This window comes from Chiloscyllium plagiosum, unplaced genomic scaffold, assembly GCF_037043375.1.
Source record: "Chiloscyllium plagiosum isolate Xiang-an unplaced genomic scaffold, Cpla_swu_hap1 HiC_scaffold_3, whole genome shotgun sequence".
In the NCBI taxonomy this organism is placed as follows: domain Eukaryota; kingdom Metazoa; phylum Chordata; class Chondrichthyes; order Orectolobiformes; family Hemiscylliidae; genus Chiloscyllium; species Chiloscyllium plagiosum.
Window position 1 is genome coordinate 148,665,191 of NW_028270141.1, and position 26,314 is coordinate 148,691,504.

The window sequence follows — 26,314 nt, forward strand, 5'->3', positions numbered from 1 at the left end:
TTATTCATTCAAAGGATATCATCTCTGGTTAGGCCCATCCCTAATTGCCCAGAGGGAACTACATTGTTGTGGGTTTGGAGTAACATGTAGGCCAGAGCAGCTAAGGATGACAGATTTCCCTCCCTACTAGACATTAGTGAACCAAATGGCTTTTTCCGAATTGACAATAGTCACTGTTAGACCCTTAATTCCAGATTATTTATTGAATTCAAATTCCACCATCTGCCAAGGAGGGATTTGAACTCTACTCCCCAGAACATGAGCTTAATTTAGTGATAATACCACTAGGCCACTGCCTCCCTGTCTCGCCTTGCAGATGGTACACACTGCTACCATTGAATGTCTGTGGTCGAGGAAGTGAATGCTTGTCGATGTGATGTCAATTAAGCGGGCTGCCTTGAGTCCATAAGTAAGGATGTCTTCCTGCAACTGTACATAACCTTGGTGAAATATTGTGCACAGCTTTGTGACCTTGTGGGAGATCTGTGTCATTGACTATGCTAGCTGTTGACGGAGTGCTGCAGAACTTTACTTAATTAATTGAAGTTTCTTGAGTGTTGTTGGAACTGCACTCATCCAGGCAAGTGGGGAGTATTCCATCACACTCCTCATTTGTGGCTTGCAGATGGTGGATAGGCTTTGGGAAGTTACTCATTGCAGGATTCCTGACCTCTGATTTGCTCTTACAACTGTCGTATTTATATGGTGAGTCCAGTTCAGCTTCTAGAAAAGTGGCATCCTGCACCCACCCAGACATTTGGAGAGGAAGCCATCACACTTATGACTTGTCTTATAAACAGAGACAGGTATTACAGAGGCAGAATGTGAATTACTCACCACAGAATTCCTAGCCTCTAACCTGCCCTTGTAGCCACAGTATTAATATGGCTTGTCCAGTTCAGTTTCTAGTCAATGGTAAATGCTGATAACAGACATTGTGTTGTGCACTTGTGTTGTGCAAATAATACTTGTCATTTATCAGTTCAAACCTGGATGTTGCTTAGGCCTTGATGCATATGTGCATGGACTGCTTCAGTATCTGAGGAGTTGTGAATGGCGTTGAACATTGAGTAATCAGTGGCAATCATCCCCACTTGTGATTTTATGAAAGGAGGATGATCATTGATGTAACAACTGAAGATAGTTAGGCCTTGGATACCACCCTGATGAACTCCTGCAATGACACCTTTGGACCAAGGTGACTGGCTTCCTACAACCACAACCAACTTTCTTGGGCGGCACGGTGGCACAGTGGTTAGCACTGCTGCCTCACAGCGCCAGAGACCCGGGTTCAGTTCCCGCCTCAGGCGACTGACTGTGTGGAGTTTGCACATTCTCCCCGTGTCTGCGTGGGTTTCCTCCGGGTGCTCCGGTTTCCTCCCACAGTCCAAAGATGTGCAGGTCAGGTGAATTGGCCATGCTAAATTGTCCGTAGTGTTAGGTAAGGGGTAAATGTAGGGGTATGGGTGGTTTGCGCTTCGGCGGGTCGGTGTGGACTTGTTGGGCCGAAGGGCCTGTTTCCACACTGTAAAGTAATCTAATCTAATCTAATCTAATCTTTGTGCGAGGTATGACTACAACCAGTGCAGAGGTTTTCCCATGGTTCCACTGACTTCAGTGTTGGTGGACCTCCTTGATGCCATACTCAGTTAAATGCAACCTTGATGTCAAGGGCAGTTACTCTGGGATTCAGCTATTTTGCCCTTTTTGTAAACAAACCTATAATGATGTCAGGTGTTGGAATACCCTGGCAGAACTTAAATTGAGCATCAGTGTTGATATAAGCGCTGCTTGATGATACCTTCCATTACTTTACTGATGATCAAGAGTAGACTGATGGTGTAGTAATTAGCTGAGTTGTCTTTATCCTGCTTTTTGCGTACAGAACATTTCTTAGCAACTTTCTGCATTATTGGGTAGACGCTAGTGTTGTAGCAGTACTAGAACAGCTTAGCTGGGAGCATGACAAGTTGGGGAACACATGTTTTCAGGCCTAGTGCCAGAACATTGAAGGGGTCCAGAACCTTCGTAGTATGTTTAAAGTCATTTCTTGACATCATGTGAATTGAATTTAATTGGCTGAAGACTGGCATCTGTGATGCTTGGAACCTCATCCACTTGGCACTTCTACATGAAGCTTGTTGCAACTGCCTTTTTGTTTGCACTGATGTACCGTGCTCCCCCTTCATTGAGGATGGGGATGTTCGTGGAAGCTCCTCCTCGAGCAAGTTGACTGTCCAATACCATTCATGACTTGGATTTGGCAGGACACTAGAGCTTAGATCCAGTCTGTCGGTTGTGGAATTGATTTTTTTTATCACTTGCTGCTTAAGTTGTTTGGTAAGTTGTGCTTTTGATAGCTTAATTAAACTTATGCCTTGTTTTTAAGCTTGCCTGATACTGCTCCTGGCATGCCCTCTTGCACTCTTCATTGAACCAGTGTTTATTCTCTGGAAGATGGTAATAATTGAGTGGGAAACATGACAGGCTTTGAGGTTGTGTTAAGTACAATCCTCCTGATGCTGATGGCCTACACAACGTCACAGATGCCCATTCTTGAGTCTTTAAATATGTCCCATTGTGTTCTGTGTTACTGTCACATAGTACAATATAAAGTATTCTCAACTCTACTTGTTCCAATGTTCCTTAAATACGGAAATGAAAACTGTACACAGTAGTCCGGGGTGGTTTCACCAAAGACCTGTATCATTGTAGTAAGTCTATTTTATTCTTGTACTCCAGTCCCCTAGCTATAACAGGCAATATGCCATTCGCGTTCTTCATTGATTGCTCTACCTGAATGCAACTTTGTATGTTCCTTATACAAACACAGTCAAGTCCCTCTGAACATCAATAGTTACAAGTTTCACTCCTGCTAAAAAAAACTTTTCACTTCTTTCAGCTGAATTGAATAAACTCCCAACTTCCCCATATTATATACCATCTGACACCTTGTTGCCCACTCAGTGAACTTGCCTACATCCGTATGCAGCCTAATAGGTTGCATTCCCAACTAACTTTAAATCGGCAACACGCTAAGAAACAATACTCTCTGCCTCTTCATTCAAGTTAAAGTAGATTGTAAATTTCTGATGCCCAATACTGTGCCACTGCAAGTTTAAAACCACTTAGTTTATGCCTACTCTTTGTTACATGTGTGCTAACCAATCTTGTATCCATGCTCAAATATCACCCCAAACTCCCTGAAATACAGTTAATCTGCATTCAACAACAAATGCATTCTCCTCACCGACAGTTTCTCTTTGTGTTATGCTGAGCTTTGGGAGACATTCCCTGGAAAATATCAAGTGGAGTTTAAAGGTGACTAGCATAAGAGATGATACTAATAGGAAACACCACACATACATAGTATAGGCTGGTATCCTGACTCTCCCTCTTAATATTTAAAATCCCATTTTATTCACCTATAATGTGACTTCTTTTATTCAGTTAAATCAGACACATTACCATTAGTCATATTCATATGAGGGAATCATTTAAAAAGGACAGTTTTCCAAGGAAAATATACATATTGCACAGAAACACAATTCTACAGATGCAAGAGATCTAAAATCAAAACAGAAATACTCAGTATGTCAGACAGCATCTACAGACAGAGAAGGAATTAGCTTTGAAGGTCAATTACCCTTCATTTGAATTCTGTTTAATTGCTCATTGCTAGTACCATAATAATTCAAAACAAGTTTAGTTATTCTATCAACATAGCGTTTATTAAAAACAAACACTACAAAAGACAAAGCCAAAACACTACAGGATGGTCACACACAAGATCTTAGAAACAAAATACAGTCAATTTCACTTGGGTTAAAATTTATTTATAATATTATGTGGTTTCTAAGACTGTTTGTTAATATTATTCTTAGTTGCTTAAGATTCTTTCATTATGTTTTGGACTGATGGTATACAGAATCAGAGACTAGCTATTGTACAGAAGGAGGCCATTCTGCATGATGTGTCTACTCTGGCCCTCTGATGGAGCAATTACTCCACTGCATTTTTCCTATCAACTTGGAAAAATTCCCAGAATATTGTAGCTGCTTGAAAACAAATTAAGCTAATTTTTAGCTGTAAATTTTAAGTACCAAGTCAGTAATTACTACAGGTAGAATTGCCACACCTGAATTGCTACTCATTTCCATGTCTTGTAAATATCATGCGTAAATAGAGTGTTGACATTACCCATCTAGTTTCAGTGTATCAAACAAGTAATAATGTATCAAAGCAAATGTTACTCTTGAATTTGTACTCCATAGGAAAAAGAACCATTTCTAGGTTTTAGTCTCTGCAATACATTTTTCTCTGATTTCACAGAATCATGGCCATTATTTTTTAAAATTATTGCCCTCGGAATGTGGCTGGATTTAGTGCTCTAGTTTTCCTACAATTGATAAGAACAAGGTGAGTAGTTGAGAAATGGATTATTTACAATTTCTCTCTGCCGCCCCCCCCCCCCCCTTATGATACCCAAAGGTTCAGGTGGGAGATGAGCTGCAGTTCTGGACGTCCTGGTGTTTCCACTTGGAAGACTTACTTTTAAGTTGGGAAGTATGGGTTTGCTGATGAACATTAGTGGACTTCTGTGAATTGACTGTATTTTCCAGACAGGGATTTTTTTTTTATTGACTTGAACCAATGAGTTGAGGGCTCATTGGTTGAAAGCTTTTGAACTTACATCATTCCAAAAGTCTACCAATGAAGAAGAAGAAGAAGTCAGAGAATCCTATCCCACAGTGAAACAGAAGCATTACAGTGTGGAGAGGGGAAAGAAATTAAATTAAAAACAATGAATAACTATTTCAGAGATAACTCATTAACAGTGTCACTCACTCATTCAGCAACACAGCAAAAACAATTAACCTAATAAAGGATTCAACCACAAAAAGGGAGTCTTGGAAAAGGGGAAAACAGAATTGCACATACATATAGTAAGTGACTATATAATTTATTTTACTCACTTCGAATTGATCCAGAGGAGAGGCAGGTGTATTCAAAAATGCCAAGAAAGAATTCTGTGAGTCTTGGTGCTTTACACCTAGAAAAACAGCAGCAAGTTCTTTTAAACGCAAGGAAATATTTAGCTTGCACCTTTTCTGGAGGACCAGTCTACCTGCGCAAGGGGGAGTGGACACCATAACATGTCTGAGGTGCAGTTTTTTTTAAAGAGGTAACTCTACATTTTGACATCAGTTACTGCAAAATATCATCATTCCACAAAAAAACTTAAAAATACTCATGAACAATAATTAAGTCTAACTGTAACACTTCAACACTGAATAGATCCTTACACCATTCTGAGTAGGGACAATGACTATTCCTGCAAATCCAAGATTGTTGTCCATTAGAATCAGATCTTTATCAGATTGTCATAAAACTTATGTAATCTGACATACTCACCTTATTGAATTAGATTACCTACAGATTAGATTAGATTACCTACAGTGTGGAAACAGGCCCTTCGGCCCAACAAGTCCACACCAACCCGCCGAAGCGCAACCCACCCAGACCCCTTCACCTAACACTACGAGCAATTTAGCATGGCCAATTCACCTGACCTGCACATCTTTGGAGTGTGGGAGGAAACCGGAGCACCCGGAGGAAACCCACGCAGACACGGGGAGAATGTGCAAATTCCACACAGTCAGTTGCCTGAAGCGGGAATTGAACCCGGGTCTCTGGCGCTGTGAGGCAGCAGTGCTAACCACTGTGCCACCCTCTTGTGCCACCGTGCTGCCCTCTCTTTGCCACCGTGACTCACCTGTCACAGATAAGTCAGCCAAGGGAAAAACTTATGGATTAATGTGCTATATTACAGAGTAAATAATAGGGCCCAGTTCATGACATAGCTGAAGAGAGAGCAATGTTGTCACATAAATTATATGAATCACTGTGATTGTTTGAAATCTGTTTGGCCTGATGAATGCAAAAGAAGATTGACAAAATGTCTCTCTTTTCAGCGATATTCAGACTCCAGTTCCTGAAATATGTAATTTTCACAAACAAAATATGAATGCACAAATTCAGAGCAAACACTTCATGCCTGCTCCACCATTCAACAAGTTCACGCTGAGGTGATTCCTCCACATCCCCCCTCCCCCCCATAACCTTCAACCCCTTGCTTACCAGAATCTTACTCTACCTTAAAAATATTCAAGGACTCTGCTTTCATTGCCTTTTGAAGAAGAACATTCCAAAGACTCATAACTATCTGTAAGAAATATTTCTCTCGTCGGTCTTAAATGAGTGGTTGCTTATTTTTAAACAGTGACCCATTTTTCTAGACTTGCCCAAGAAAGTAAACATCTTTTTCACTTCTAACCTGGCAAACTCATCAAGTTGCTTTTATTCTTTTAAACTCCAGTAGACACAAGCCCAGCCAGTTCAACCTTTCCTCATAAACAACACACCTATTTCGGGTATCAGCTTAGTAAACTTTCTCCGAATTGATTCTATTGCATACATATCATTCCTTAAATAAAAGGACCAATATCATAAACTGTACTCTAGATGTGGTTTCACTAGTGTCCTGCGTAACTGAAGCATAACCTCCCTTCTTGTTTATTCAACTTTCTTCATAATAAACAATAACATCTATCAGATTTCCTGATTAGGAATAAAAACAGAAGTTGCTGGAAAAGCTCAGCAGGTCTGGAAGCATCTGTGAAGAGACATCAGCATTAACGTTTTGGATGTGGAGCCCCTTTTCACAAAACTTCCTCGGCAGAGGTCTCAGGAAGGGTCACTGGACCCAAAACAGATGCTTCCAGACCTGCTGAGCTTTTCCAGCAACTTCCGTTTTTGTTTCTGATTCACAGAATCTGTAGTTCTTTCGGTTTTTATTTAGCTTTCCTAATTACTTGCTGTACCTACAGACTAATCTTCTGCAATTCATGCACGAGGACGCCCAGATCCCTCTGTATCTCAGCATTCGGCAATCTCTCATAATGTTGATAACTTGCCTTCTTTGTGTCAAATTGAACAATTTCACTTTTTGCTACTTTATATTCCATTTATCAGATCTTTGCCCACTCACTAAACCTATCTATATTCATTTCGGCCATGACGTCAAACTCCTCTTCCGTCATCTTCGCCTCTGTGCCGATTTCTTCGGATAGAAGTCCTCTCCCCGCCCATAGACCCTTTCACCCAGCTCCAACACTCTGCTTCCACCTGCACCCTTCCCTCCAGCCTTTTACCTGCAGTTGATCTGTTCATTGAGAACTGTCAATATGACACTGGTCACCCAAATTTCTCTGCCCCCCCCAGACAGAAGGAGAATCGACGTTTCGGGCATAAGCCTGAAGCAGGGCTTATGCCCGAAACATCAATTCTCCTTCTCCTTTGATGCTGCCTGACCTGCTGCGCTTTTCCAGCAACACATTTTTAAGCTTGTTATGAAGTCTGTCAATAAGAGTGGTGCTATTGTCGTCTGGCAGACTGACCTCTTCATTGGAGAAGCTGAGTGCCCACTCTCAGATACCTCCTCCTATCTCCCCCAGCACCATGGCATATCAGGCCATTGTATCGACTAACCCCATTTCATCGGGCGATCCTCCCCCAACTGCCTCTAAGCTGACAGACCCCCAGCCCCACACAGCTCACTTCTACCTCCTTCCAAAAATTCACAAACAGGACTGCCCTGGCAGACCCATTGTTTCAGTCTGCTCCAGCCCCATGGAACCCATTTCTTCCTATCCTGACTCAGTCTTTTCTCCCCTGGTCCAGTCCCAGCCCATGTATTACCTGCAATTCCTATGGAGCTTTATGCCAGTTTCAGGATTTTCAATTTGCAGGCTCCAGCCATCTCCTCTTTACCATGGACATGCAATCCCTTTCCACGTCCACCCTCCACCAGGTTGGCCCCAGGACTCTCCACTTATTCCTGGAGTGAAGGCCCAAACCATCCCCACCCACCATCACCTGCCTCCGCTTGGCCGAGCTCATTCTCACCTTGAACAACTTCTCTTTTAACTCCACTCATTTTCTTCAATTCAGACGGGTGGCCATGGGTCCCCACATGGACCCCAGTTACACCTGTCTCTTAGTGGGGTATGTGGAGCATTCCTTGTTCCAGTCCTATACCAGCCCCACCCACAACTCTTTCTCCGTTATATTGATGATACCGTTGGTACTGCTTCCCTCTCTTGTCCAGAACTGGAAAAGCTAGTTGAGTTCGCTTCCAATTTTCACCCCACCCTTTCACCTGGTCTATCTCTGACTCCTTCCTTCCCTTCCTTGACATCTCTGTTTCAATTTCTGGGGATAGACTGGCCACTAATAGCCACTACAAACCCATCAACAAACACACCTACCTGGACTAAACATCCTCATAACCTGCCTCCTGTAAAGATTTAGATTTAGATTAGATTACAGTGTGGAAACAGGCCCTTCGGCCCAACAAATCCACACCGACCCGCCGAAGCGAAACCCACCCATACCCCTACATTTACCCCTTACCTAATACTACAGGCAATTTAGTATGGCCAATTCACCTGACCCTGCACATCTTTGGATGGTGGGAGGAAACCGGAGCACCCGGAGGAAACCCACACAGACACGGGGAGAACGTGCAAACTCCACACAGTCAGTCGCCCGGGAATTGAACCCGGGTCTCTGGCGCTGTGAGGCAGCAGTGCTAACCACTGTGCCACCGTGCCGCCCTAAAGACTCCATTCCATTCTCTCAGTTCCTCTGTCTCATATGTTCCGATGAGGCCAACTTTGTCAAGGGAGTCTACGAAACGTCCTTCTTCCTCAACTGAGGATTCCCCAGCACCATTGTTGACAGGGCGCACAACCAGGTTCAAACCATCCCCCGCACTTCTGCCCTCACCCCTCTCCTCTCTCTCGCAACAGCAATAGGGTTCCCCTTGTCCTTACTTACCATCCCACTAGCATTCACATACAGATCATCTGCTGCCAATTTCACTACCTCCACCGAGACGCCACCACTAGACACATATTCCCCTCTTTCTGGTCCCCTCTTCCTGGCCCACTCTTCCTTCACTCCCAACACTCTCCCCCCACAGTCCAGGGCACTTTCCTCTGCAACCGTCGAAGGTGTAACACTTGCCCATTTACCTCCTCCTTCCTCAGTATCCAAGGGGTCCAAACACACCTTCCAGGTGAAGCAGTACATTACGTGCCATTCTCACAATTAGTCTACTGCATTCACTGTCTGTCTGAGGACACAATGTGGTGTCCTCTCCATTGGTGGAATGAAGTGTAGACTGGGTGACCACTTTGCAGAACACCTGCGTTCTTGTTGCAAGAAAGATCCTGAGCTTCCAGTTGCCTGCCACTTCAACACCCCACCCTGTTCCCTGGCCAACACCTGTCTCAGGCTAGCTGCAGCAAAGCTCAGTACAAGTTGGAAGAATAACACTTCATTTTCCACCTGGGGGTCCTGCAGCCCTCCAGACTCAATATCACATTCAATAATTTTAGGACTTGAACTCTCCTATGTCCAAGCCCCATACCCCACACACCAGACCTTGTTATCACATAGTCTGCCATTACACATTACTTATTCACTAACAGTCTCTGTTAACAGCTATTCAGCCTCCCAGCCTCATTGTTATCCCACTCCTTTGACTTTCCAACCCCTTCTCTCTCTTTGGGCTCTGTCCCCACCTATCATTTACTCCTTACCCCTTCCCCCACGCTATTTTCTGCATATAAACTGACATTTTCCAAGCTACCATCAGGAAGGGTCACCAGTTCCAAAACGTTAACTCTGATTTCTCTTCACAGATGCCGCCAGACTCGCTGAGCTTTTCCAACAACTTCTATTTTTGTTTCTATATTCCTATGTCCTCTTCACAACTTACCCTCCCACCCACCTTTGGGTCAACAGCAAATTTAGCAAACATAATTGTGGTTCCTTCATTGTTCAAGTTATAAAACTAGATACAAAGCTCTGGACTGAGCTGTGTGACCAAGACACAGAAGCAGAAGTAGGCCATTCAGCCCACTGAGCCAACAGTGTGGAACTCCAAAGGATTCTGACAAGATTGTAGAGTGGATGGATAAGTGGTAGATGAGGTTCATTGCAGAAAAGTGTGAGGTGACTTTGGTTGGAAGAACTCTGAAAATAATATAAAATATAGGAGGCATGTTACATTTCAAGAAGGACTAGAAGCCACAGCATTTAAAACAACAAGAGCTTTTATTCACGACTTGTCACTCTACAAGGCAGCAGGCTTGACTGAGTTGTTTCCCCTCGAAATGGCCGATAAGTCCATCATCACTTCATGAACTCAGATTCTTAAAGTGATAGTCCAACATACTTAAACAAATACACAACATTGCTCCCCCTTTATGTCAGAGGTTCCTACAATGAAAACATTTACAATATTTACAACAATACATACAAGTCAGTAGGCATGATACCCTGGAAGACACTGATTCCTGCTTAGACGTCGGCAAACCTCAAGTGTCCATCCATTTTTCTTGTTGGCTTTTCTGGTCATTACCTTTGCTCTGGACAAACTTCAGTTCTGGCTGTTCCACTCAGATTCAAAAAACAGTGGGCCCTCTCTCTAGTTTCTATGTTGCATAATTCTTGGTTAAATGGATTGACACCTCATTTAAAATGAGGATTTAGAAATCTCTGCTTCACATGAATATTCTCCAGTGTTCTTTGTAGTGACTTGATGTATTATCAATTTACAGCTTCTTGCTGAGATATTTCATTTATCTGACTCTTTCTAAGTCGAGATCACAGAGGTTTCACAGCTCACTTTAATCTCTTCACCTATCGCCATTGAATTCTAAGTTGTTTTGTGATTTCTGTTTGTTTTTGTTTGATCATTAACGATGTTTTCAAGCTGAGATTTCACAAATGGAAAAATTCTTCTCCTGCATCTGAAAGATTTCCCTCCTTAATGTTCAGGGTGTATTTTTGGCTAATATTAAATACCTCAACTCATTCACTGCTTTCCATCAATGGCCATTTACAATCCAAAGATACTCATCAGTACTTTCATGAGAAAGTACTCATTCAAAAATTCCACGTTCACCTGATTTAACCTCTAAATTCTTTAGCTGTTTTGAGCTTCCAATGTTCAGATCTTGGATTGCAACCTTAGCAATTGCTCTGACAGTGCCAATGTCACAAGAAAACAACCCAGCATCACTTTTATTCGGGTCATGTACTATAAGACAAAGTACTTTTCAAGCATGCCGTAGCTCAAATGTGTAATTAGAACCAAGGACCAGATCTCCCTTTTTCCAGACAGTACTTACATTGTGCTCCAATATTTGATACTCCAGGTTGATCATTCTTCTCGATGTCAACTCAACTATGTTAGCCAAAGATTTCATGAAGAGCACTGGCACTTCTTTCACTTTAAGGGATCTGTGGTCTGTTGATCGCCTGAATCACAGGTAGATACACCTGCATCTTCTCATTTCAGCTTGCAGATTGACAATTCAGAGATTGAACCCACTTGGTTAACTTCAATCTTGTCAGTGGGATGTAGCATTCCATCCCCCTTTTTCCATTCTGTGGAAGCATCACGCTTACTAAGCTCACAGTTTTCACCAGCCTTCTTGTTCCAAAGGACTTGTTTAAAAAGTACCAGAAAGGGCTTTCAAAGGAGCACTGGTTTGTTGGTCTCCAGTGTTGGAAGTGTATTTTCCACTGTCATCTGGTTTAAGTTTATGAATAATGAGCTCAATGATTGATCCTTTTGTCTGTTGTACTGCTGTGGCTGGCCTGCTAATTTCACAATGCAGAGTGGCAGTACCATTCTTTTGAGCCTTACCATCCTTAAGCTTTTAGTTCAAGATTGTAGTCAAAGCTGCAATGTTGCAGATGTAGTAGTCACTGTCAATCTTCTCAAGCAGATTAATTGTAAGGTTTATTAAAGTGTCATCCTGGTTCAATTCATAGTTGACTTGACTTCTTAGAATCCCTGGATACTACGGACAACTTAGCACGGCCAATCCACCTAATCTGCATATGTTTGGACAATGGGAGGAAACCAAAGCATGCAACGGAAACCCATTCAGACACGGGGAGAATGTACAAACTCCACACAGTCACCTGAGGCTGGAATCAAACGCAGGTCCCTGGTGCTGTGAGGCAGGAGTGCTAACTACTTTGCCACCATGCCACCCAATGTCTGCCTTGACCTCTGGTCTGATTACCGATCTAACCTTGCAACGTTTTACTTCATTCTCATCCTTGATTATCAATTTGACAGACATCTTCTTCATGCTTCCCAGATTTCCATTTAAAACAATGGTGTGTTCTTTAGATTTTGTTTTAGATCAATTTCAGAACCTCACAAGCAATTCACTTTAGTCCAGTTGAGTTCGATTTTCTCCAACCATGTTCTTCTCAACAAAGCTGGAAAATTTCCTTTGGAAAAGTACAAGGCCAAATTATCAGACTGACTGTATGACTCAACGTTCATTGATACAACACCTTAAAGGCACCACATTGCAGGTGTCCATTCTTAGTACAATTTTTGAGGGTTGCAGCACAATGTGACTCCATCATTCTGATACATACTTTTAGGTATCAATGAACCCGCCGCTCCAACATTCACCTCCATGCTTATAGATTTTCCATTCAGTACCCAGTATTGGTTAGTGTCACCAGCAATGGCCACTATGTTTAATAACAGCTCCACTTCAGACTATAAGTCTATGTTTTTCCCATGCTCTTTTAGTACTGTGTATATTTTCTTCTAACTCTTTGGTTTCTGTGCTTTTTCCTGTCTCTTTTCTGTTTCCTTCCTCAAACATGCCTATGGCAAGGTGTCATTTTTTGCCGCAGTTTGTGCATACAGCTTCTTTACACCAGCAATTTCCTGCTGTATGACTTGATTTCCCATACTGTTGGCAGTCTTGAGTCTGCATTGGTGCTTGTATGTCAGTCATCATTTTATGAAGTCTCTCAGCCAGCATTTTGTGTGCCCTCATCCTCGAGTTGAGCTGTTTGAGCTTCCTTGGTTGCTAGGTCCATGGAGACTGATATTTCAAGTGCTTTCTTTAAGTCTTGGTCCCTTTTTCTCTGAAGTAACCTCTCCTGGATTTCTTCACTTCTTAAACCACCCCACCAGTCTGCCTCTGATAGCATAGTTTACACTGTTAACAAATTCGTAGCTTTCTGCTAGTGTCTATAAAGTTACTACGAACTAGGAAACAGATTCACCACGATGCTTGCTGGTTGCGTTTGTGGAATTTGAATCTTTCTTTGATTGATTGTATCTCAGTACATGTGACAACAATAAGTCAATGAAAAGTGTTATTTTGCGTGTTATACAGGCAGATCGTACCATACAAAGTACATCAGGGTAGCAGAACAGAGTGCAGAATACACTGTTACAGCCATGGAGAAGGTAAAGAGAGAGAGGTCAGAATTAGCATTTCAGGGATCCGTTCAAAAATCTGATAACAGCGGGGAAATTATTCGTACGTGTATTCAAACTTTTATATCTTCTGCCTGATGGAAGAGGATGTAAGAGAATATATCCAGGGTGGGAAGGGTCTTTGATTATGTTAGTTGCTTTCCTGAGGCAGTGGGAAGTATAGATGGTGTCAATGGATGGGAGGATGGTTCACAACTTTCTGTAATTTCTTGTGGTCTTGGGAAGAGCCATTGCCATGCCAAGCTGTGATGCATCCAGATAGGATGCTTTCTATGGTGCATCTATAAAACATTGATAAAAGTCCTCATGGACATGGCAAATTGCCTTAGCCTTCTGAGGAAGTACACATATTGTTGTGCTTTCTTGACATTGGTGTGGATGGACCAGGATCATCATTCCCAGGAACTTGATGCTCTCGACCATCTCCACCTCAGTACCATTGATATAGCCAGGGGCATGCCCTCCACTCCTCTTCCTGAAGTCAATGACCAGCTCCTTTGTTTTGTTAATGTTGATGGAGAGATTGTTGTCTTTACACCATGCTGTTAAGCACTCAGACTCTTTCCTGTGTTCTGTCGTCATTGTTTGACATCCAATGGATGGTGATGTTGTCAGCAAACATGTAAATGGAGCTGGGGCGGAATGTGGCCACACAGTCATGAGTGAATGAGGCGGTATAGCAAAGGGTGAGTATGCAGCCTTTGGGGGCACTGGTGTTGAGGAACATGCTGGAGGAGGTGTTGTTGTCTATTCTTACTGATTACAGTGAATCGTCAGGAAGTCGAGGATCCTGTTACAGGAGGGGAACCAAGACCTAGGTCTCGGAGTTTAGAGATTAGGTTTATTTGGAATTATGGTGTTGAAGGCAGACTATGGTCAATAAGTAGGAGCTGATGTAGGTATCCTTGATATCCAGATGTTCCAGGGATGAGTGTAGGGCCAGGGCGATGGCATCTGCTGTGGATCCTGTTGCACCAGTTGGAAAACTGGCGAACTGGTTGTTAAGGTTAAAGACAATTTGAAGGCTAGAGATACAGCTAGCATGAATAACTTTGATTTAAAAAAATGATTCTGTAGGATTCCTACTATTTCTTCAGAAGTTTTGGAACCCAGCTTCTCTGGCTGTACCAGACTCCTCAGGAGGTTAAGAGTGTATCTCTGCCCCATAATACTCGAGAATGCAGGGACAACTGCTTCAATCGTGTTAACTTGAACAAAGTAGTGGATTCTCTCTGTGTAGGAGATCTAGCTCACTAGGCAGCAGAGGAAAGTGGCCGAGCAGAGGCTGATAGCTAGGTTCGGTACCCATAGGGAGGGCCTCAACCGGGACCTTGGGTTCATGTCACATTACAGGTGACCACCATTGCACTACACACACACACACACACTCTCACATACACACGGACACACAGACGCGTACACAGACACCCACACACACCCTTATAGACACACACACTCCCACACATGCACCCCCTCACAGACTTAAGACACTCTGCACTCACTACACACACACAAACACACTTTCTCACACTCACAACCCCCACCCCAGACAGACACACACACAGACAAAGACCCACATGCACACATATATTTTGTGTGGTGAATTTGTACTTGCAGAGTTACATTGCACTTTGCTCAAAAACTGCATACATTCATGTAGAACTCTGAGCTCAAAAACTGCATGAATTTATGTAAAACTCTGTTATCTCACTTTTTAGATTAGAATCAATCTAAACATCAGGTCATAGACAGAGAACACAGGGGGCTAACACCTTCAACATATTGTCTAGCTATCATTATTGTTAACAGCTAACCCGAGAATGCAACTTTAAAAAAAAGGGTTTTTGTGATTTACACATGAAAGAAGTGAAACTATCACTGTATTCTAACAGATGAAAGGCTTAACAGACAATCAATTTTTCAATGTATAATTTCAGTTACATCACACTGCAAATTTTTGCTATAAATTCTGTGTTACGATCAAGCCCTCCACAATCACCTGATGAAGGAGCGTCGCTCCGAAAGCTAGTGTGCTTCCAATTAAACCTGTTGGACTATAACCTGGTGTTGTGTGATTTTTAACTCTGTCATATAGCCATATTCTTTCAATTTGCTAAGTCACATTTCTCTGATCCGTACCCCCAATTAGTTTAAACCTCACTCTACAGCCCTAGTTATTTAACTGGCCAGCACACTGGTCCCAGTATGGTTCAAATGAAACCCATTTGACCAGAACAGCTCCTGCCATGCCAGAACTGGTGCTAGTTCTCCATGAACTGTAGGTAAAAACAATGACTGCAGATGCTGGAAACCAGATTCTGGATTAGTGATGCTGGAAAAGCACAGCAGTTCAGGCAGCATCTGACGAGCAGTAAAATCGACGTTTCGGGCAAAAGCCCTTCATCAGCTTTTGCCCGAAATGTCCATTTTACTGCTCCTCGGATGCTGCCTGAACTGCTGTGCTTTTCCAGCACCACTAATCCAGAATCCATGAATTTAACAAATTCCTCCCACATCAATCTTTAAGCTAAGCATTTAACTCCTTCATTTCATTTATCCTATGCAAAACTACCCATGACTCAGGTAGTAATCCAGAAATTATTACCTTGGTGGTCTTGCTTCTGAACTGTTCAAAATCTATCTTTTCCAGTCCTTTGAATGGGGACAACAACAACTGGAGCCCTCCCTTCCCCCTCCTATTGCAAGGTATTTTCCCAGTCTCAAAGAGCTGTCCTTTAATCCTGGCACCAGGCACATAACATAGCCTTCAGGACAGACACCCAAAGCTGCAGAGAATGGTATCCATACTTCACACTATACTGATCCCTTCTAATACATTCCTGTTTACTCCCCACTTGTGAATGTCTTCCTGTAGCACAGTGCTGTAGTCTGTTTGCTCATTCTCCTACAGTCCCCACTCCCATTCACACAAGAACTTTGCTATTGTCATATAAATGCAGAAACTTCGGCCCCTCGAGGGATACCCTTGGGTCCCTATAACTAACTCAACTACACACTGTTCTGTCCTCGATCACAGACCAAGTTTGAACTAGCTCATTTAAAAAAGTGTGACTGAAAGATAGCTTTCTTCCTCCCTGATCAGTGTAAAGTCTGCAACTCAGACTTTGGTGAAGGCAGGTTCATTTGAGGTATTCAACAGCACATTAGATAGTTTTTTTGGTTGTAGTTGTTGTAGGTCAGTCATGTTCCTCAGTTTCTCAGGGCTGTGTCCTAGGACCAACTATCTTCAACTGATTCATTAATGACCTACCCTCCATCATTATGTCAGATGTGGGGATGGTCATTGTTGATGACACAGTGTTCAGCAGCATTCATGACTCCTCAGATGCTGAAGTAGTCCATGCCCAACTGCAGCAAGACCCGAACAAAACCCAGGTTTAAGCTACAGTGGTAAATAACATTCGAGCCACACAAGAGCCAGGCGATGACCATCTCCAATAACCAGTTTCTCTTGGCATTCAATGCTGTTACCATCACTGAATCCCTAAGCATCAATGTCCTGGGGGGTACCACTGTCCAGAAACTAAACTGGACCACCCAAAAAATTACTATGTCTACAAGAGCAGATCAGTGGCTAGGGATCCTGCAGCGCATAGTTCACAGCCTGTCTCCCCAAAGCCTGTCTACCTTTCCAAGACTCAAGTCAGAGTGTATTGGAATAATCCCACTTGTCTGATGAGTGCGGCTCCTACAACATTCAGGAAGTTTGCCACCACCCAAGTCAAAGCAGCCAAATTGATTGGCACCATATCCACTCCCTTCACAACCAAAACAGCAGTGTAAAGAATGCACATAAAGGACGCTCTGCAGCATGTCACCAAGGCTCCTGAGACAGCACTTTCCAAACTCGTGATCACTACCTTTAAGAAGGATAAGGCAGCAGATATGTGGGCATATCATCACCAGCAAATTCTCCTCCAAGCCACTTACCTTCCTGCCCACTAGTGAAGCCATATTCCATGAATTAGTTAAAAACCCAGCTGGCTATATTGTTGGTAGCTACATTGACCGTGATGACTCAATCCTCCCCTTCACTACTGCACATTTCTCGCTAACCCTGAGCGAATGCCCCAAGCACTAGCACCATGCAGGCAATACAGCCTTCCAGATTCTTGCTCTTTGCTGCAGAAAACAGTATCAATCCCCCCTCAATATACCAGTTTCTACTACCATGTTCCTTTGTGCTCCTCCTACTTGAATTATTTTCTGTACTCTTGTGCTGTATACTATTAGCACATCCACTCGCCCTCACTCCCATCTAAACAGGGTGAAAGGACCTCAAACTTGCTGGACAATTGCAAAGGCTGAGGCTCCAGCATCCCTCCAACTCACCTGTCTCCTTATCTACTTAGTTCACAGTCATACCCTCATTTCCCTGATCAGTAACTAAATCAGAATACTCTATCCTACAGGATGTGACAGTCTCTTGGAATGATATGGCCAGGTAAGTGAACCCCTCTCTGATGTGTTGCAGAGTTTGTAGATTGATGCTGGCTGCAGTTACATTTGCCCTGGATCATACTGGCTCTTACATACTGCTGCCTTGGCACACAATCTGTCTGCAATCCTTAATCTGTTTCAGTTAACTAGCACAGTATTTAACTCAATTACTTATTTTCCTTTTGATGTATAGACTATCAACCTTACCACCAGTTCTTATGTTATTATAAAATTTAGAAATGAAATATAACCTAACCCTTACTAGATACTCATTTAAAAACTAGCTTCTTTCTCTGCAGCAGAAGAAGAACCAATTCCTGGTGGGTGAAAAATTTAGAAAATGCAAAGGAACACTTCCTTCCTTAAAATTAGTCATCAATCTGCCAGCAGAGGTTCAAATCTGCAAGAGATATCTCTAATTATATGCACTTAATTAGTGAAGCCCCAGGCACACGGAAAAAAACAATGATGAAGACTACTTAGAACTAAGTAACAAAATTCGATATTTTGAAAGAGATCAAGAATTCCGTTCCTCATCCTAAGACCACACTTAGTGCTTACTGCACAGCAGGAATGACAAAGAGCTGCTAATTTGACAGGGTACATTCAAACTTCATTAGGATCACACTGATACTATTGCCAAGTATTGAGGCAGCCAACAAATGAGAATAATTCTTCTATTTACATGTCAACCACCATCAAAATAGAAACTGAACCTAGGACTCAAATTATTTGCATTTCTTTTGAAATGAATGGTTATTTTAACTGTCATCAATTCCAATTATCTAATTCTTCACACTGCCCTCAACCAATACCAAATCCAGTTATCAAGGCAACGTGTGTTCCTCAACCATCACCAGCTCCAGTTAGCAGATCAACATGTGGCCTTAACTATCAACAAGCATTAATTAGTTCAACATGACAGTCTCAATTATTATCAAATTTTATCATGAATTATAAATTATCCCAAAAACCGTACTACCATGTTTACTTTATTTACTTTCATAAATGTAAAATAATTTCAGGTTGTCAGTATTTTCAAGAAGAATGATAAAATCATAGTGAAGTGTAGGTAAGATCTGTTGCCAATTGTCCTGCATTGCCCTACCCTTTTCTGTTTTCATTTCCTCCATGTCCTTCTTGAGTTTTTCAATCTCAGTCAGCAGTTCCTGGTTTCTTTTTTCACCATCTTGCAATTTGCTGGAACAAAAGCAAACACATTTTCAGGAGAGGGTCCATGTAAATGGAGTGCTCAGCCAAACAATGCCCACACTTTGGTACGGTATTCATTTGTTCCAATTCATTTAGGGGATGTGGTTTTGCTGCCTGGGTCACCATTTATTGCCTATTCCTAGTTGCTTGAGGTGGTGTTGGTGATGAGTTTCCTGCTTGAAGCACTGCAGTCCATTTGATGTAAGTAGACCCTTACTGCTGTTAGAAGAAACTGAGGACTGCAGATGCTGGAGGGTCAGTTGAAAGGTGTGGCGCTGGAAAAGCACAGCAGGTCAGGCAGCACCCAAGAAGCAGGAGAGTCGACGTTCCTGATGAAGGGCCTATGCCCGAAACATCGACTCTCCTCCCACACAGCTGTTAGCGAGGGAACTCCAGGATTTTGAAACAGTAAGGAACAGGGAACGGTCATTCAACCCAAGAAGACTTGCACCTCCAGTATCCAACTTTACATCAAACTCAATAGAGTCACTTGTCTCATTTTTCCCCATTTGGTCAACTGCATTAATTTGCTTTTCCAATACGTGGCTTAAAAGTATGTATTTCACTAGTTTTCCATTTATGTTTTATTTTACCATATTTTGCCTTTAAAAACTGGGTTTACCATTGCATTTGAGAGAGGAGTGTGTCTGGGCAGGACAGCTAGGTGTTAAATAAATACTGCAGCTCAGTAATGTTATAACTACTATTTCTAAATTACATAATTTCACCTGATTTCCGAAACAAAGTATTGTTATCAGTCGAAGAGTATCTGTGCACCATCCTAGAGGGGTAGGGCTGTGTTGGACACATGGCTAGAATCCATCAGTGACATGGGATGTTGTTGGATTTACTATATGGTCCACACTGTCTCCAAACTGGCAACAGATATTAGATATTTCAGACAAAAAAAATCTCAGCATCAGACACTTGTAGACATATGCCAGGAAAACCACAGAACTACAGAATATGGCCAAAGGAGAATATGTAAATGCCAAGTTTTTAACTTTGAACATTATAAAACATCAAGATGACGAAAGACCATTCTTAAATGGTCCATTATATTTTTTGGCATTTATTGCCATCTTTAATTAATTTCTTCCATCACATACCACGTGGTTCAGTCAATGTTTTCAATGATCACACTGACTGAAGGTGACCTCACATTCCTAGATTACAATAATGACTGTACTCTCTCTATCCTTCACAGCTGCTATGTGTGACGAGGCTGCTCCTTTAACAAGGTTTTGTTGTCCTTGTTTTTTTTCTCAGAGAGGTTGTAAAAGGCACAGACTCTGAAACGTTTAAGTTGAAAGATTTTAGGGTCAAATTGATGATAGCTAACAGCTACTGGCTAAAGCAGAAGGCTTTCAAGTTTACAAAAAAACACCTGTACAGTGAAAGGAGAGTGGCCAGTTCTCCCAGCTCAGCTTTTCTATAGTTTGGTTTGGATTATTGTGATGCTGGAAAAGCACAGCAGGTCAGGCAGCATCCGAGCAGCAGGAAAATCGACTTTTCGGGCAAAAGCCCTTCATCTAGTTTGGTTTGATCTGTTTTTTTTTTAGCACAGTAATGTTGCAAAAGCTGCTGAACCCAGACAAGCAGGTCCATGCTGATCTCTCTCTGACTCCTCTCCTGTAAAACTCTGTGTTTGATTTTACCTTTCGGGCCAAGCGATGTTTATGGGAATTGTTACAAGTATTTGGAACAGCATCATTAAGTTGGGATGATCTGTTGGGTCTCAGATAGGTTAAGTTATTTGGTATTCTGTTCTCTTTTGTTCGTATTACATTTGGTAATCTTGTAAATAAATTCTGTTTTGTTTAAAACTAAGTGGTTTGACCAGCTGCATCACTCCTGGAATATCCACATTACACTTACTTAAAACAGCTTAGCAAAGTGAGGTCTGTGCCACTTTCTTGAAATGTTTTGAGGGGGTCTAGCCTGGGTCATAATGTATGTCCTTTAGTATATCCTGACAGCTGCAAAATGCTTTATATAAATGTATTACTGTAAACTTATAAAAATTAGCTTCACCTCTGAAATTTGACACTGGAAATCAGCATCCATGATGTGTGCTTGGATTACATCACTGCACATTTCATACATACACCATGCAGTAGGTGGTGGTGCAATTAGTAGCACAATGTACACGCATCTCAGGATTTTTAAGGTCTGGGCTTTCAAAAGAACAAAATGGTTTCCTTTTTGAACAGCCACAGAAAATCTAAAAATCTGACTAGGAATCAATATAAAATGATTCAAAATAATTGTTACTGACTTTCATTTAACTTCAACAATGGTTTATCTATGTTGTGTATTTCAGCCTTACCTACTTGTAGGGAAAAAGTGACATTTTTCAGTGGTTAGCTCAATTTGTTCAAAAGTTACGTTTTGCTCACTACTTAAGAACTATAATAGCACTAGATATAGGCTGTAAAAGGCAGCTTCCTTCAGGGTGGAAAATATCTTGGAATGTAAACACTCTTCTAGTTTGACAATTTTCCAGGGTTTCTGTACTGTTCCAATTTTGGCCTCCTGTGCATCTCTGATTTCAATCATTCCACCATTGGCAATTTTGTCTTAAAGTGCCTCAGCTCTAGACCCTGAAGTTCACTTTAAAGAGGGACAGACAGTCGGAGTAATGGTCAGACACTCTAGTTTGAAGGGTTGGACTGCTGATGCACAAATCTGCTCTGGGGCCTAAACTGCTTACTCTTTTTATTAACAATAATGATGGATTGGTAACTACATTTCCAAACTTGCCAATGACAGAAGGATAATAGATTAAGTAAATAGTCTAGATGGAATTACAAAAGCATTAAATCGGTACGCATATCGACAAATTGATGGCAAATGGATTTTAATGTAGAAGAAATACGAGGTGATCATTTTGGGCCAAGGAAGGTTAAAACAGGGTACTAGTTTCCATGTCCTTTTCCACAGTAAATACTAATGCAAAATATTCATTTAGTATCTCACGCGTCTCCTGTGGTTCTTCATATAGATAACCACTTTAACTAGCCCTATTCTCTCCCTAGTTACTCTTATGCCCTTAATGTATATATAGAATCTCTTGGAATTCTCCTTAACCCTGTTAGCCAAAAGCTATCTCATGTCCCCTTTTGTTCTCCTAAATTCCCTCTTAAGTTTAATCCTACTGCCCTTAAACTCCGAGAGATTCACTCTGTCCCAGCTTCTTCACGTGGTATATGCTGCCTTCTTTTTCTTGACCAGTGCCTCAATTTTTCTAGTCATCCAGCATTCCCTACACCTACAAGCCTTGCCCTTCACACCAAAAGGAACTTGCTGTCCCTGACTTATCATTATCTCATTTTGGAAGGCCTCCCACTTCCCAACTGTCTCCTTTGCCTGCAAAATTCCTCCCCCAATCAACTTTTGAAAGTTCCTTCAGTCAAAATTGGCCTCACTCCAATTTAGAACTTTAACCCTTTGATCGGTTCTATCCTTTTCTGTAACTATTTTAAAACTAGTAGAATTATGATCATTTGCCCCAAAGTGCTCCCCCACTGATACCTCAGTCACTTGCCCTGCCTTATTTCCCAAGAGATGGTCACGTTTTGCTCCTTCTCTAGCAGATACACCCACATATTGAACAAGAAAATGTCCTCGTCCACACTTAAATTCCTTCCCATCCAAGGTCTCAACACTATGACAGTCCCAGTCTATGTTTGGAAAATTAAAATCCCCTACCATTACAACCCAATTATTCTTATTGATATGATTAGATTCCCTACAGTGTGGAAACAGGCCCTTCGGCCCAACAAGTCCACACCAATTGTCCGAAGAGCAACCCACCCAGACATATTCCCCTACATTTACCCCTGACTAATGTACCTAACACTACGGGATATTTAGCATGGCCAATTCACCTAATCTGCACATCTTTGGACTGAGATATCTGAGAACTCCTTACTTATTTGCTTCTCAATTTTACAGGGAAGTCCCAATCCCGTTAAGTACAACCCCAAAAAGGTGACCACCCCTTTCTTATTTCTCAGTTCCACCCAAAAAACTTCCGAGATACTTTCCCAAAAACATCTTCCCTCATTTCATAATACTATCCCTAACAAAAAAAACACCACTCCCTCTCCTTTCTTGCCCCCCTTTCTATCCTTCCTATTGCATTTATAACCTGGAATATTAAGCTGCCAGTCCTGTCCTTCTCGAGCCACATTCCTGTAATAGCTACAATCTCCCAGTCTGATGTTCCCAACCATGCTCTAAATTCATCTGCCTTACTTGCCAGGCCTCTTGCATTGAAGTAAATGCAGTTTAATTTATCAGTCTGCTCATTCTTGTTCTCTGCCCCAAGCTCTTGTCTGCCATAACTGTTTGACTTGCTTCCCTTACCTACAGTACCAACCTCAGCCTTTTTTCTTGTAATCCCTTTGGTTTCCCGCCCTTACTAGTTTAAAGCCTCCCGAGTGACGCTAGCTGTCAGGATATTGGTCCCCTTCCAATTTAGGTGGAACCTGTATCTCGCATATACGTCATTTCTACCCTTGAAGAGATCCTAATGATTCAAAACTGTGCATCCTTGCCCTCTGCACCAGCTCCTCAGCTGCACTTTCATCTGCTCTATCCTCCTCTCACTAGCACATGGCACTGGGAGTAATTCAGATGTTACTACGTTTGAACACTTACTTTTTAACCTCCTAATTTTCTATATCCTCGCTGCATAACCTCATCCCTTTCCCTACTGTGTCATTGGTACCAACTGAAGATTAAAAGCTTTGACAAAGCCTTTTCCAGCGATACTCAAGTTCTACACTACCAAACAAATACTCATTTCATTAATATCATTTTTATTCTTGTTGCCAAAATAGGTAACTTCACAATTTCCAGGAACTCTTTCACATGACTGAAACTTCAGACTGCCTTTTAGAAACAAAACAGACAATAAGCAGCTGCAGGCCCAACTAAAACCTGCCCCTACTCTTGACATCTTATAAACCTTGATTTCCAAGAAGAATCCTGCACATATCTGAAAAGTGAACTAATTCTTAGTGGGCAAGAATCATTTTCCAGTGCATCCACCTGCACCAAACAATTCCACCAGAACAGCCAACTGCAAGAATCTTCACTGGACATTGACTTATTGGAATTGAAGAGTTACCGGACTCGGAACATTCCTCCACATAGATGCTGCCAGAACTGCTGAATTTCTTTAGCAATTTCTGTTTTTGTTTCGGATCTTTAGCATCCGCAGTTCTTTGTTTTACTTTATTGACTTGCTGGACACTCTGATTAATGTGAATTATTACGACTACCTTTTTCTTTACTGTTGGTTTTTTTCCCCTTCTATGCTTTGCGTATGCATGGCAAAAAAAAGTCTCCCTGTGATTGAGAACCTGTGTTCATTTTATCTTTAACCTTAAAGAGTGCTTGTTGAGAGTAGTTTAAAAATTGGATTGCACAAGCAGTAGATTGGGATGAATGTATAGTGGATTCCTTCAAAGGGAACTGTAGTGATTGGAACGAGATCAGCCAGCTGGACCACATAGAATATGAGTTCCCTGATTGGGGCTATTAATGTGGCCCAATCAGGGAGACTTGGCTGACAGATAAAAAGGAGAGTGTCAGAGATACTGACACCCTGGTGTCTGACTGTGTGAGACAGTACTATAGTCAAGGACTGCTCACGTATAAATAAAGGCTCCATGGTGACAGGATATCGGCCTCTGTGGTGTTATTTCAGGAACATAAGATAAAAATAACAAGAAATTAAAATTTATCTGCTTTAGACAGAAGAGGACAACTATAAAATAACTGAATTCACCTTTTTCTCTCTCCATAACATTATAAAATCAGCTCTCAATACCTTTCACATACATGATACAGTCTTAGAAACTTGGGGAAAACCCAACCCTCATCTGTCATCAAGATCTTTATCTAATGTACATGATATCTAGTTGTTAACCCACTTGCTTTAGGGAATCCATTTTCTCTATTTACTCTTTCACCTTGAAACTGTCAATTATGTTACCTTTTAATCTTTCCCTTCCAATAATATTTTGAACTTTCTACATAACAGGAGTTGCTTAACCATGGTAACATCTGATAAGACCTCTCTGTAGTCTTTCTAAAACCTTCACCACTTTACCATCTGGAATTGTTTACAATAGCCCAGCTGAGACATAAGCAGTGATTTATAATGTTTTTAGTATGATCCCTTTGCTTTTACAGCAAACCTTTTATTAACTGGCATCAGTGGGACCAGGAGCGTGCTGAATGATCAAATATTCTGGATTATAAAGAGGTACACATCATCTCAGCAAACCCTGAACAAGCGAACCTTTGAGAGATTAACAACTCTCAAACATCTATGTAAAAACATGAACACACCTCCTAAAATCAACATAATAACACAATGTAAGAGAAATGTAATGCAGAGGGTATACACATCACCCATATACTTTATTTACAGCATAAATACTCAGACATTGTGGTATATAATTTTGCCGGTTTATCAAGAATGCTGTTGATAATGTGCCAGTTAACACAACGTTTGCTGTATATTCTATTCTTCTATTGATAAACCACCTCACCAGCGTTTCCTGATGCATTGAAGGATTGTGTATATGGGCAGTAAGGCCTCTTTGCCTAGCCACATGTTTCACAATCATGTTATTCATACTACAGTGTATTTCCATTGTAGTCTACCCAAATGTATCACTGCACACATCTCAACATTGAACTCTATCTGCCAACTACACCATCCTATCTACCTGTTTCACCAGACAATAACTAGCTTCATCAGCTTTGCCCAGTTTTTAAAATACTCCTTCAAAACTACAGTTTAGGTCTAGGTTACAAACTTTGAAAAGAGTTAAGTGCCCAAAACTAACCTTTGGCAAAGAACATTGTTACCTGCCAGAGTTTCAACAAAATCCATCAGCCTACTACCCTTTGCTTCTTATCCTAATTTTTAAAAATCAATACTACTAGGTTCCGTTTAATTTCATTGTCTCAATAAGCCTTCTCCATGACATTTTGTTGATTTTCTTACAGAAAGCCACATATAATATCTGCTGTACTACTCTGATAACCAGGAAGGCTAATCAAAACATTTAACCAGGTTTGCCAGACAAGATGTACCTTTCACAAAACTATACTGGGTCTCCTTGGCTACCCCATGTTTTTTCAAATGAAGGTTTGTTTTCACTTTGATTTTGATTTCCAGTATTTTCTTTATTACTGATGACTGATTGGCTGACCTGG

At 41.6% G+C, this 26,314-nt stretch overlaps 1 protein-coding gene across 18 annotated transcripts in view; it reads right to left on the reverse strand.

The window, feature by feature from the left end:
• Window positions 1–26,314, reverse strand: part of LOC122548528 (serine/threonine-protein kinase MRCK alpha-like) — a 595,544-nt gene that overhangs the window by 112,059 nt on the left and 457,171 nt on the right. For 12 of the 18 annotated variants that reach the window (XM_087984211.1, XM_087984238.1, XM_087984234.1 and 9 more), the window contains 2 exons: window positions 18,969–19,060; window positions 4,977–5,053 (listed from right to left, as the gene is read on the reverse strand). In XM_087984211.1, coding sequence (XP_087840337.1) covers window positions 4,977–5,053; window positions 18,969–19,060 — 169 coding nt within the window. Of the gene's footprint in view, window positions 1–4,693; window positions 4,742–4,976; window positions 5,054–18,968; window positions 19,061–26,314 lie in introns of all 18 variants that reach the window. The other 6 variants (XM_087984221.1, XM_087984208.1, XM_087984229.1 and 3 more) reach the window with 1 other exon arrangement.